Source organism: Musca domestica, unplaced genomic scaffold, assembly GCF_030504385.1.
Source record: "Musca domestica strain aabys unplaced genomic scaffold, Musca_domestica.polishedcontigs.V.1.1 16, whole genome shotgun sequence".
In the NCBI taxonomy this organism is placed as follows: Eukaryota; Metazoa; Arthropoda; class Insecta; order Diptera; family Muscidae; genus Musca; species Musca domestica.
In genome coordinates this window covers 12672177-12683388 of record NW_026712219.1, presented here as the reverse complement: position 1 = coordinate 12683388, position 11212 = coordinate 12672177, and the positions used below count along the sequence as shown (strand labels likewise).

The window sequence follows — 11212 nt, the reverse complement described above, 5'->3', positions numbered from 1 at the left end:
TTAGGCGCTCCCCAAACTAAACCAGTAAAAAAGCAGCTAAGTTCCTGTCCGAACTTTTTATACCCTCCACCATTCGAAGGGACCAGGAAAAATTAAAAAAAAGATCCATCGAAAAATACAGCTCAAATGAAAACCATTGACATTGACCCTAGCGTGATTACAACTGACAGATGTACAGGGCTAAATTGTTTCCATTGGGAAACATAATAAGCCTTACTCCCCACAAAGACTACATCTCTGTATTTGGTTAACGACTTAAAACGGTAAAAATGCATTTTGCTGAAGCAACTACAATTAGAAGTAGCCTGTCTATGTTCTTCATCAACCAAGTGCTAATTGGTTGGTCAAAACACACATTCGACAGAACATATTTAACTCTTTTGTGGTCAGTTAAAGACTAAAAGCATTTGGAGAAAACAATTTAGTTGCAATTAACCACTCAACATGTTCAAAGGTAGTATTTGCAAACAATTTATATTGCTTGCATATTTATTTGTCATGCTTTGGGTTACGGGAGATTTCAGATTGATGAGGCAGAAACGTTTTCTAATATTTCCTCGGCAGGCACCCACAAGACATCAGGTATGTGGCTCATTAAGAATTACTTTCGCATCTAATGTTTTTTTTTTTTTTTTTGTAAAGTTCATTGGTGGTATAGGTATACCCGCTGATTTGGCCTATGAATCCCTGACAATTGGCTACGTTCTGAAAGCTATGTATTGGCTACCGTTTAATGAAACACATTTTCGTGAAAATCCCTATTTTCCAGAGTATAAGGATGGTTTCTACAATTTAAATACCAGTGCATTTTTATCACATCGAAGTCGGCGTTCTACTTTGCGTTGGGATATTTATGATATTTTAAGTGATCGTTTAGATAGGTATATGTTTTTTTTTTTTTAAATTCGAAGTTGTATACAAATACATATCTTGTCCATTATTCCCAGCTATGGATACCGAGGTCAAGAGTGTGTAATGATGGCAATATGTGAAGCAAATGCCTTGACTTTTGTAAGGCACTATGATGTCTTTGGCGAATTGATGCATATACTCTTCAGGTAGTTAACATACATTGCAGTTATTCATATTTAAAAATAATGAATTGTTTATCTAAATGTTTATATTCATATTCCCATTGTAGTCCATCTACATCTCATGATTTGGAAGCCGATTTAAGCCAAAATTATAGGGAGGCAGAAAAAGTTGGATCTTCAAGTGGTGATTGTACAATATACGATTGCAATTTTTCAATAATGGAATTAATTTCGAAAACTTTCAAAATAAATTGAAATATTTGTATTACTTTAAATAACGAACTTATTTGTTTATTTAATCCTGTCTAAGTACAGTAGCAAAAAACGATCATTTTAGGTCCACACCACTTTTGTTTCAATTTTTCTGCAAGAAAAACGAGTCACAAAATGGTCCAGTATTCCTTTAAATGTTCAGCAGTTTATTATATTTTTTTATTTGAAGTAGAAATTACATACGTACGTATAGTGTGTTTTCAACTTTTGTTTCAAGTAGCGTTATTGCTTCAATATTATATGAATACTATTTATAAAATATATACGATATTTCATTGGAATACAATTTGATTAGATGTGAGTTTGTTTTTTTACTCTCAAAAAGGACAAAACTAAAATAAATTAACATAAAATGTGAGCACAAAAAAGTGTTACTCAATCTTAAACGAAATATTAAATTCAAATACCACCTGGTTAAAAATGATAATGATTATAAAAAATAAAATCAATTGATTTTCTTAAGTTAAATCTTAATGTAAGAACTTTTACAAAGCTGCCGTGGTATCCTAAACAGAAACTGAACTTAAATTACGCGTTAAAAAAAAGGTATGTAAACTTTAATGAGTTTCAATATTCCATTTGTTTGTTGCCTTGAGTTGTTGTACACCTGAATATCATTTAATTGGTATTTTCTGCTGGTTCGGTTTTGTGGAATTCTTCCAAGCATAACTTACAACTCCACGAGCCTTCGGGAGGTGTTACCAGTGGTGGTGACAGGCAATACATGTGATAGCCACGATCACAATCATCGCAGAACAGCAGCTGATCATCATTGTCGGAAGTACCACAAATCGAACAATATTTGCATTCAATACATTGCCAACGATAGCGTTTGACCGAAATTATCATATTGGGTGTGAATTGTAAACATGATGGATGTCCCGAACGACCACAATCGGAGCATGAAACCAATTCTTCGGGTAGGTTAGTCTTTTTGTTCTCACGTTGATCGCCCAAACAGAAATCGCAATATGGTGATGGCTGAGCCACTTCACGATAATTTGAACGTCCTTTTGGTTTGCCAGCGGCTTTACTGGGGCTAGCAGTTGTAGCGCTAACGCCAGCTGTTACTGGTACTGTAGCTGTTGCAGCTGTTGTTGGAACAGAAGCAGCCGTTGCACCTGCTGTAGTTACTGGTGGTACTGAAGGTGCTGCACTAGATGAATTACTGTCGGTTGGTAAGCCCATTGAGGCGTCGGTTGCATTCGACGAAGAGTTGTCCATTGTTGGTGGAACTATTGGAGCTGTCACTGGGGCATTCATATTAACGCTGGAAGGCAATGTGAGGCCGGGTTGCGAGGAATCATCGGTATTTGTGATGGGTGATGCAGAATTGGAATGACTTATAGTTGTGGGAGCTACATTGGGTGCAACAGCAGCTGCCACTGCTGCAGATGAGGTATTCGAACCACCACCGCCACGACGACGTCGTGGGGGATCTTCGCCATCAGGATTAGCTCCACCGCGTCGACGAGTGCCTGAAAGGAATAACAACAAAAATTAATTTGATTGCATTGCTTTTTTTAAGCGAAACTAATAATCATTCATATTTTCTTAATTTCAAAATAAAAACAGCAAAGATAACATGTCGAAAAGTTTTCTTTTTCATATTTTAAATTCATACGGTCATATTACTCACCGCCTCCCTTGCGTCCACGCTTTGGAGTTCCATCCGATGCAGCGTTTGATCTACGCCATCTCGTACCGCCACCGCCAGCGGTACCACGTTTACGTTTGCCCCTCGCACTGTAGGATTCATCAAAGTCATTATCTGATTCAAAATCATCTTCAAAATCTTCATGGTGATGATATGACATTTCCATGTCATCATGGAACCATTCTTTTTCAGCATTAGCATGGGAATCTTTGCTGTCATTGTCACCTGAGGCACTCATAGAATTGCCATCGGCTGTTAAAGCTGAAAAATATCAAGAAATCTTTTAAATAAAGCATCTATATATGTTAAAAACATTTAACGTTCTGAAGGTTTAAAAATTGGGTAATTCTAATAGAAACAATTAAAATCCTTGATTACATAGGGCTAATTCTGGAGTAAATTTGGCATGACTTTCTTAATAATATTTTTTACAAAAATAGTATTCAGTTGTTATATTGAAAACTCAAATTCTGAAAATACTGATTCATTCGCTGGACTAACCTAAATAAACCTTACACTGTCCTCCTTGTTTACATTAACATCATTGCTATATGTAAATGTGATATTTTCATTACATCCCACCATTATAATCAGCGCCATCAAAACAAATAAATAAAAGAAATGAAATAATATAAATACACGCACACACATATATATTTTCATACATGCCTGTGGTGGAGCAGCATACTTTTTTCTGCAATTTGCAAAAGATACAGATTTTTCTCTAAAGCAAATAAATTTCATTACGAATGAAGAATAAAAAAAGGATAGAGGGCAATTGCAAAAACAAAGTACTTTGAAATGAGACAAAGACACCAACGAAAACAACACTAATAATGCCATGAATTGCACAAGAAGTGGATATCTTGGTAGGGGTGGCAAAAAAGAAAAACACCACCCAACAAAACAATCGTACACATAACACAATGAAACAGGTCCAGAGTAGGGTTGTTAATGAGAACGAACATTATATACTTAATGAGTACAGCAAAGAAGATTTTGCTAGACTTATTGATTATTCCCAGATTTACCTGCATTTTCGTTTTGATGATGATCCCTGGAAGCACCCGACCCGCTGTTCGATGAGTAATGATGATGATTGTGATGCGTTTCCCGATACATATACGGACGATAGCTATGATGATGATTGTGCAAATATTGTCTTTTCGGTTTGCGCCATCTCGATGAAGGATATGTATAAATCTGACCTTCACGAAAACCAGGCATTCGCTGCTTCTGCTTAACAAATAGGGCACAATGTGTCTGGGCCACACCAGTCTGTGGATCGAGAAAAGGCATTCGCAAGCGTCTTTCGATGCATAATCGTGTATTATAGTTTTCACTGTTCTCCAAAATCTCCTTGTATGCGGAATCGTTGAGAAAGTTTTGGATTTTCTCAAAATTGCCTATATTAGCAATTTCAATTTCAGGCGCAGACATAATGCCCAAATACCCGTTGTTGTTGTCGACGTTCACTTTGTAAGGCCAACTAGTTGTTGTTGTGTGTAGGGTGAAAACACCAACAGCTTCCTTTTCTTTGTGGTTGTTGTAATGCACTTTATTCCCCTGACAATGGCTTGGTACAGAAAATTTCACAGAAAAGTTTGGTTTTTATTTATTATAAACAAGAATTTATGCTGCAAATTTGAAGCAATACAGATTGGAATCAAAGCACAAGATTTATTTAATGTAGACTTTGATTAATTTTCTTCGATTTAAACAAGTTTTCCTTCAATTGACGCTATAATTCGGAAGATGGCAATGTCAACGATGTTTTAACATGAGTTTTTATCGATTGTTATCGATAAAGAAGAGAAATGCCAAATAGATTTAATGAGACATGGGACATCATAAATTATTACAAATGCTCTGAAAGAATAAATATGAATAAAAAAAAAAAAAAACAGAAAATTAATAAAATTTTGGAGTCTCTTTTCAACATCAATTAATTGTTCTGTTCCATAATTTGCAAGGATCTGCTAGTTTAGCATAAAAATATCATATATGAGGGTTAACCCACTGGATTTGGATTTAAATTGTCATATCCATTACTTTTACTTCAAATAAATCCTCTCAAAGTAGGTTAACCCTACAAAAAGTTCTAACGTAAACATGGCATTATATTTGAAAAAAAAAAAACATTTACTATTTTTTGACATATTAATGCTCCCAAGCTTTGATGCATCTACCTGTATTCTTCTGCTATGGATAGAATCAAGCATTGTTCAATGAAGAGATGGTAGGCTAACTAACTGTTTGGCTTGTAATGTCAAAAAAAAAAACAAAGAAACCAAAAGACTTGTTGCATTTATTTTGAATAAATATTTGAAAACTGCCAAAAATATCTTTTCAAAATCATGTTCTATGTTGCGCTTCAAAAACTGTAGATTTTGTCGATGCATCCGTGGAAATAAGCATTTTGAAAACACCCGAATTTGAATATTTTCTGACCAATTCTTTTATTGAAAAGAAAACACGTACACAAACAGATAAAGTTGACATATTAAACCAAGATAATAAACAAAATTTAAATCATATGGTAGCATAGGCCTACCTTGATTTTATTGTACCAGGAAGTAAAGTCATGATATTATTTGTTTATTTGTTTTTAAATTATTAATTTGACAACATTTGACATTGTCAAAATTAGTATCTAGAAATCCATTGTACATACACAAATCAGAGATGGGAACATGTTTTTATGTAGTAAAATGTGACAAGGTAAATTACAGAAATTGCAGGGAAGGGGAATAATTTTTTTTTAAGAAGGTAATTAAATTTAAATTTCTTCCGAACTGAAAAAAACAATGTACTTTGACAGCAGAAAAAGAGAACTGCTGGACTTAGCATGTCACCTTGTAAATATACCTTGGCTTTAACCATGGTACCATAAGAAGGTAGAAAAGATTCGTAAAACTACCATTTTTTTTAACTGACAAAGAAACTAATACCATGTTTATGGTAGAACTTTTTGTAGGGTAATCTACTTTAAAAGGATTTATTTGAAGTATAAGTAATGGATATGGCAAATTTAATCTAAATCCAGTGGATTAACCCCTTTATATGAAAACGTATTGAAAAGTTTTATTTGTTTGTGATAATACGTTGCAATGTTCAGTATTTTGTTTTTAAATTCCCGATTTTCCCTTTACTATATATAAGAAAATTGCAAGACTAGTAGACTCGTGCAGGTTCTGGAACAGAGCAAATGGTGATTGGAAATTCAAAGAGAGATACAAATCACAATAGTGCAAAAACTACCAAGTTTATTGTCAAATTTTTGTCAACAGTAGTCTTCTTGGCTGACCTTATATAAACCTTGCATTTAACTAAATAGCGATTTTTTAACGGATTTATTAATTCCAGTGAATGTTTTATGAAAAGCATAAATGAGCTATAACAAAAGGTTGTCACATTGCCACGCCACTGAATTGCGGTCGTTTTTAGCGCTACTCATTTTCTTTTGTTTTCATTCTAATATTTATTGATTATTTTGCTTTGATGTTGTTTCTTCTTTCTGCGCCGTTGTGTTCGTATGCCAGCTTGGTAATCTTGTAATATAAACACTGACTGATTTTGTTGGCAGACAGACAAACATTTCTCAAATTTTGTATTTTAAAAACATGCCCGTATATCACGAAAGACAAACGCGACAATTGTGTGCTTTACATACTTTAAATAATTTATTTCAATGTAGGTATTGTTGTTAGAATGTTAAGGCTACATTGTCCTAATTTGGTTTTGTTTACAGCTCGCCAAGCATTTACCAAGGAGCAGTTGGATCAAATATGTACCCAACTAAATCCAAATGTATTTCTAAATCCACATCGTTCTATGCTTGGATTGGGAAACTATGATGTTAATGTTATCATGGCTGCATTGCAGTTGAACAACTGTGAGGCCTGCTGGTTCGATAAGCGAAAGTAAGTGGAATTTTGGAAAGGGCCTTAAAGAAAGAGAAAGTCTAGGTGGCATGTAGAGTTTGAATTTTTTGTTTATTTGTTGAAGGAGGAGACTGCGAATTCCTTAAAGTTATGACCACGAATTTTGTAAATGGCAACTAATCTTCACATTTTTTCTTCCAGAGACCCTTCATGCATTGACTTAAACGCAATTGTTGGTTTCATTCTCAACGTACCATCAGATTATAAATTTGGCTTTATAACACTGCCACTGCGTAAAAGACACTGGATTGCTGTACGTCAAATCGATGGCAAATTTTACAATTTAGACTCAAAATTACACACACCAGAATGCATAGGCAACGAACAGCAATTATTTGCCTTCTTAAAACAACAACTACAGTCAAATGATCGGGAGTTATTTGTTATTGTCGAATCAAGTGCCAATGAAAATGATCAACCCAAAAAATGGTTAAAGGAAACACCTACAAATGAAACAACCACAACGGCGGAGATGACCAAAAATAATACAAATTCAACGTTAAGGAATGGTCATGTTTCGTGAGTTAAGAATTTGGTTGGAGCAATGAGGACTTGTATATTATTCAAAGGTTGTAAGGGAGTTACAAATTTATTGATGAGCTAAGAAGAAAACGGAGAAGGAATAGTTAAAACAAAGAAAAGCAAAAAAGACTAGTCTGGGTAGTTTTTCAATGGAAAAACCAAAACCCACATGAATAAAACAAATACATACATACGTACACAATTTGTTAATATGAATTCTATTTTTTATTTGATTTCTTGTAAAAAATGCTTTACTGTAATCTCTTAATTATATATTAATTATTTTTATGAATGATGAGAACTGTCGACGAATATCAATAAAGATAAAACTGTTATTTAAAAGAGCTATTGATTTTATCCAACCACTAATAGATATGAAAGAATTTCATGGACTATAAAATCGCCAAAGCTTAAAGATTTGGAAATTACGTAGAGGGTAAGTATATAGTTTGAAGCTCTGAAAAAGAGTGCTTGGAAGAAAACAATTTCATGCCTTCAACAAATTAAATCTCTTAAAAAGGGACTGAGTGACAGTCTTTGGACACACATTTTCAAAGAGCCAATCATTCACTTAAGTTTCTTTTACGGATTTATTAAAAATCAGATGGAAATTCCAATCATTTCATAAAAGCACTATTTAAAGATTTCTTTTTAGTTCAAATTGACTAGCCGAATTTTTATATTTCTTTTGAAAACGCCCAACTCATGTGGATTCTTCCATTAGATATAAATAAAATAATTTTTTCTTTCAGTTTGTTAATCTTTATTTGTTGTAACCAAAAACAGGTATACAATTATGTATAAATTTGTAAATATTAAATATTCAAGTTAGAAAATTGTGCTTAATTGAAGTATAAGCATTTATACTTTATAAAAATACTTGTGATGGAATGTTGTAGATTATTTTTACATAAAAAAGATTTACATTCGAAATTGTAACATGCACGAGATTCAATAAACAATTGTTATAAATATACAATTACATTACGGAATACGACACAATTGAATAAGGCCACTATAGTTCTGAATAAAAAAATGTATATCGATTGCTCGATAAAAAGGTCGAGATTCGATTTATAAAAAGGATACAGATAGTCTAAAAATAAAATTGGACAGTCGTTAACTACATATAATTATAATATAAAACAACATTGTGGACGGATATGTTTTCGTAGATTTTTTTTTTTTTTGCAGAGTTAAGCTGCTCCAATTAAATATCTGTTTGTATGCCACCACCTACGACAGCTGGAGGAGCTGTTGGGGTACGATGACCAGGTTGAGGGCGTCTTGGACGGCTTGGTTGTGGATTATAATAATCTTGTATAGTAGGTTGTTGTTGCTGTTGCGGCTGCTGTTGTATTTGTGCTGGCACCTGTTGCGTATAGTAATCATCACCGCCACCATATTCACTTGCTGCCTCTCGAGTACTAATCTCATTCAAATGTTTATAGCGTTCACGACGTGCCTCCACCATATACAAGACACCAGCTGGCAACAAAAAGACTGCACCAACAACTCCCAAGGCGAATGACCAACCCATATCATTGTTTTGCCAATGAGGCATCCAATCACGCGAATCTCCCTTTGCACCAAACACCACAACAGCTATGAAGCCAAACAGTGAACCCAATATCTGACACGATCCAATGGTAAGCAGTAGAAACACATAACGATCATCGTCTCGAGACGTACGCAAAAACGACAGAGTCAATGGCAGTGCAATCAAACACATTACAAAACACAAAGTGGCAAACACTTGCACAGCTATATAGAATCCAGGCAATAGGAAATCATGTATAATGTAATACTCCTCTTCGAAGACCCACATGCATCCCTTAAATCTGGTCTCATAAAACCTATGGATGTCCTGGAAATTGTTGAAGCACACCTCCCATAGACCCAAATTGGTAAATCGTGGATCACTTAGGCGTCCATCTGTAACCAGCCAGTATGGAGTGACGAATGCTATGAGAAATAGGGTAAAGGCCACTGCTGAAATGCCCACAGCAACACGGGTATTGCGATTGCTGGCCCCCATTTTTAATAATTCTGCATAGGATGGTGCAACAGGCTGAAGTTTTGTTGTATATTTTCAAGAATTTATTTACTAAATTTCCACCGTTCCACGCCCAACAACTAATAACTCATTCCACAAACACGAAATTTGGATTGAATGTTGGAATTCGGGAACCTATTTTAAAAGCGTAAGGGAAACATCGCCGTTATTGATGTATCAGGTGGCTATGAAGAAATACAATTACGCATGTGTTTTCACAGGGCTATTACAACAAAATGCGCAATTTGAATACTAAATTTCGATAAAAGGAAGTGACAAAAATGACGTTTTAATGGCTTTGGAATACAGAGCTATGATTTCCTTTGACGTAGTTTAAAACATGGTATAAATACAGAAGGTAGAACAAAGATACCCCCAGAGTACAATATTTTTCTTTCTGTCTTGAATAAAAAAATACAATGATTCGAAATTATATCAAATTTGGTTGCAAAATAAATGCAATTTTTTCGAAATGGGTAACAAATTGCACAATTTTGTGATAAAACTGTATTGTCCTACTATTTTAGATTCAATCTTGTGGAATAACCCCGAAATTCCATTCTTGTTTTTCGGTTATCACAATATAAAAATTTTGTTAAAAATATTAAACCCTTCAGAGGAAGGAAGGAAACCCATTTACTTTACTCATATATCAAGGAGATCAATGAAACAATTACCCAGATTTTACTTTCAATTTCATTGCGTATACGTCAAATGAAATCGAATTTCAAAACCAATGGTTTTCAATTGACATATAAGACATTTGGATTGGTGTAAAATTGTTCCAGCAGCTGTGTCGATGCATCTACCTATATTCTTCTACCATGCACCAACACATGGTAGAAGAATACATGTATACGCATCGATACAGCTACTGGTACAATGAATTGTCAAACCAATTTTGCAATTGACAATTTTGAATGAAAAATTATTCAATTTTGTAAAAATTGTTGAAAAAACTCCTTTTGACGTCGAATATGAAAATATATACAAATCCTCTTATATGTAAAGAAACATTTTAAAATTTACAATACAGGTAAATGCATCAACGCTTAAGAACATTGATATGTCAAAAATGTTTAAAAATTTAAGTAGTCTATATGACGTCATTTTTAATTCCAAAAGTGGTTTGACAGGTCATTGTTTCAGCAGCTGTGTCGGTGCAACTACCTGTATTATTTTACCATGGTGATAATCATGGTAGAATCAAGAAGGTTAAACAGTGCAAACATATGTTTATTATTTTTTTTTCAAAATTATTTGTTTGACAGCATCTCATTGTCAAAATATATACATATAAGCCCATTGTAAATACACAAATTGGAGATGGAAACGTAGTTTTTATGCAGTGAAATTTGACAAGGCAAATAACAGAGAATGTAGAGATGAGTACGCTTTTTTGAAATGGGTTTACCTTCTTAATTTTACCATAATAATAATTTTTTACAAACGACTCGTTCACATTCCATAATATATCGTGCAATAAAATTCTTAACTTCTAAATACTTCAAGTAAAAAACATGATGAACAATACAGGCCAATAAAAAGTTATTACTATGCCTATTTTTTATATAAAATCTTAATTAATTTCTATACAATTAAATAAAACAAATATTAAATTATTGTTTCTTCTGTCAAACCCTTATTTATAATTTAGGTGACCAATAACGCCGCCGCCATAACATTTTTGTAACGCCTTTGTTTTCTACTTGTGGGTTGTATTTAA

The 11212-nt window shown here is 33.8% G+C and overlaps 4 protein-coding genes across 4 annotated transcripts; 2 read left to right on the top strand and 2 right to left on the bottom strand.

The window, feature by feature from the left end:
- The first annotated feature begins 299 nt into the window (after positions 1-299).
- On the top strand, positions 300-1300 carry LOC101893303 (uncharacterized). Its single transcript, XM_011293144.3, has 4 exons — positions 300-582; positions 643-881; positions 948-1058; positions 1142-1300. The coding sequence occupies exons 1-4, from the start codon at positions 445-447 to the stop codon at positions 1287-1289; spliced, it is 636 nt and encodes a 211-aa protein (XP_011291446.3). The 5' UTR covers positions 300-444; the 3' UTR covers positions 1290-1300.
- A 132-nt stretch (positions 1301-1432) lies between these two features.
- On the bottom strand, positions 1433-4730 carry LOC101890649 (zinc finger protein ubi-d4 B). The gene is made up of 3 exons (XM_005180892.4): positions 3996-4730; positions 2947-3225; positions 1433-2785 (listed from the first exon to the last, which is right to left on the bottom strand). The coding sequence occupies exons 1-3, from the start codon at positions 4402-4404 to the stop codon at positions 1926-1928; spliced, it is 1548 nt and encodes a 515-aa protein (XP_005180949.1). The 5' UTR covers positions 4405-4730; the 3' UTR covers positions 1433-1925.
- A 1766-nt stretch (positions 4731-6496) lies between these two features.
- On the top strand, positions 6497-7772 carry LOC101893135 (josephin-like protein). The gene is made up of 3 exons (XM_005180907.4): positions 6497-6657; positions 6716-6887; positions 7050-7772. Exons 1-3 carry the CDS (start codon positions 6588-6590, stop codon positions 7429-7431), a joined length of 624 nt encoding a protein of 207 aa, XP_005180964.1. The 5' UTR covers positions 6497-6587; the 3' UTR covers positions 7432-7772.
- Positions 7633-9607, bottom strand: LOC101890480 (PMP-22/EMP/MP20/Claudin tight junction). The gene has a single exon (XM_005180891.4). The coding sequence runs from the start codon at positions 9466-9468 to the stop codon at positions 8641-8643; it is 828 nt and encodes a 275-aa protein (XP_005180948.1). The 5' UTR covers positions 9469-9607; the 3' UTR covers positions 7633-8640.
- Between the last annotated feature and the right edge of the window lie 1605 nt (positions 9608-11212).

Bases quoted from the DNA above. Each gene is read 5' to 3' on its own strand.
- LOC101893303 (XM_011293144.3), top strand. From the start codon at position 445: ATGTTCAAAGGTAGTATTTGCAAACAATTTATATTGCTTGCATATTTA. The intron at 583-642 runs GTATGTGGCTCA...TTTTTTGTAAAG, and splicing joins AGGCACCCACAAGACATCAG to TTCATTGGTGGTATAGGTAT. The intron at 1,059-1,141 runs GTAGTTAACATA...TTCCCATTGTAG, and splicing joins TTGATGCATATACTCTTCAG to TCCATCTACATCTCATGATT.
- LOC101890480 (XM_005180891.4), bottom strand. From the start codon at position 9,468: ATGGGGGCCAGCAATCGCAATACCCGTGTTGCTGTGGGCATTTCAGCA.
- LOC101890649 (XM_005180892.4), bottom strand. From the start codon at position 4,404: ATGTCTGCGCCTGAAATTGAAATTGCTAATATAGGCAATTTTGAGAAA. The intron at 3,226-3,995 runs GTAAATCTGGGA...GATATTTTTCAG, and splicing joins TCATCAAAACGAAAATGCAG to CTTTAACAGCCGATGGCAAT. The intron at 2,786-2,946 runs GTGAGTAATATG...TATTCCTTTCAG, and splicing joins GCGTGGACGCAAGGGAGGCG to GCACTCGTCGACGCGGTGGA.
- LOC101893135 (XM_005180907.4), top strand. From the start codon at position 6,588: ATGCCCGTATATCACGAAAGACAAACGCGACAATTGTGTGCTTTACAT. The intron at 6,658-6,715 runs GTAGGTATTGTT...TTTTGTTTACAG, and splicing joins TTTAAATAATTTATTTCAAT to CTCGCCAAGCATTTACCAAG. The intron at 6,888-7,049 runs GTAAGTGGAATT...TTTTTCTTCCAG, and splicing joins TGCTGGTTCGATAAGCGAAA to AGACCCTTCATGCATTGACT.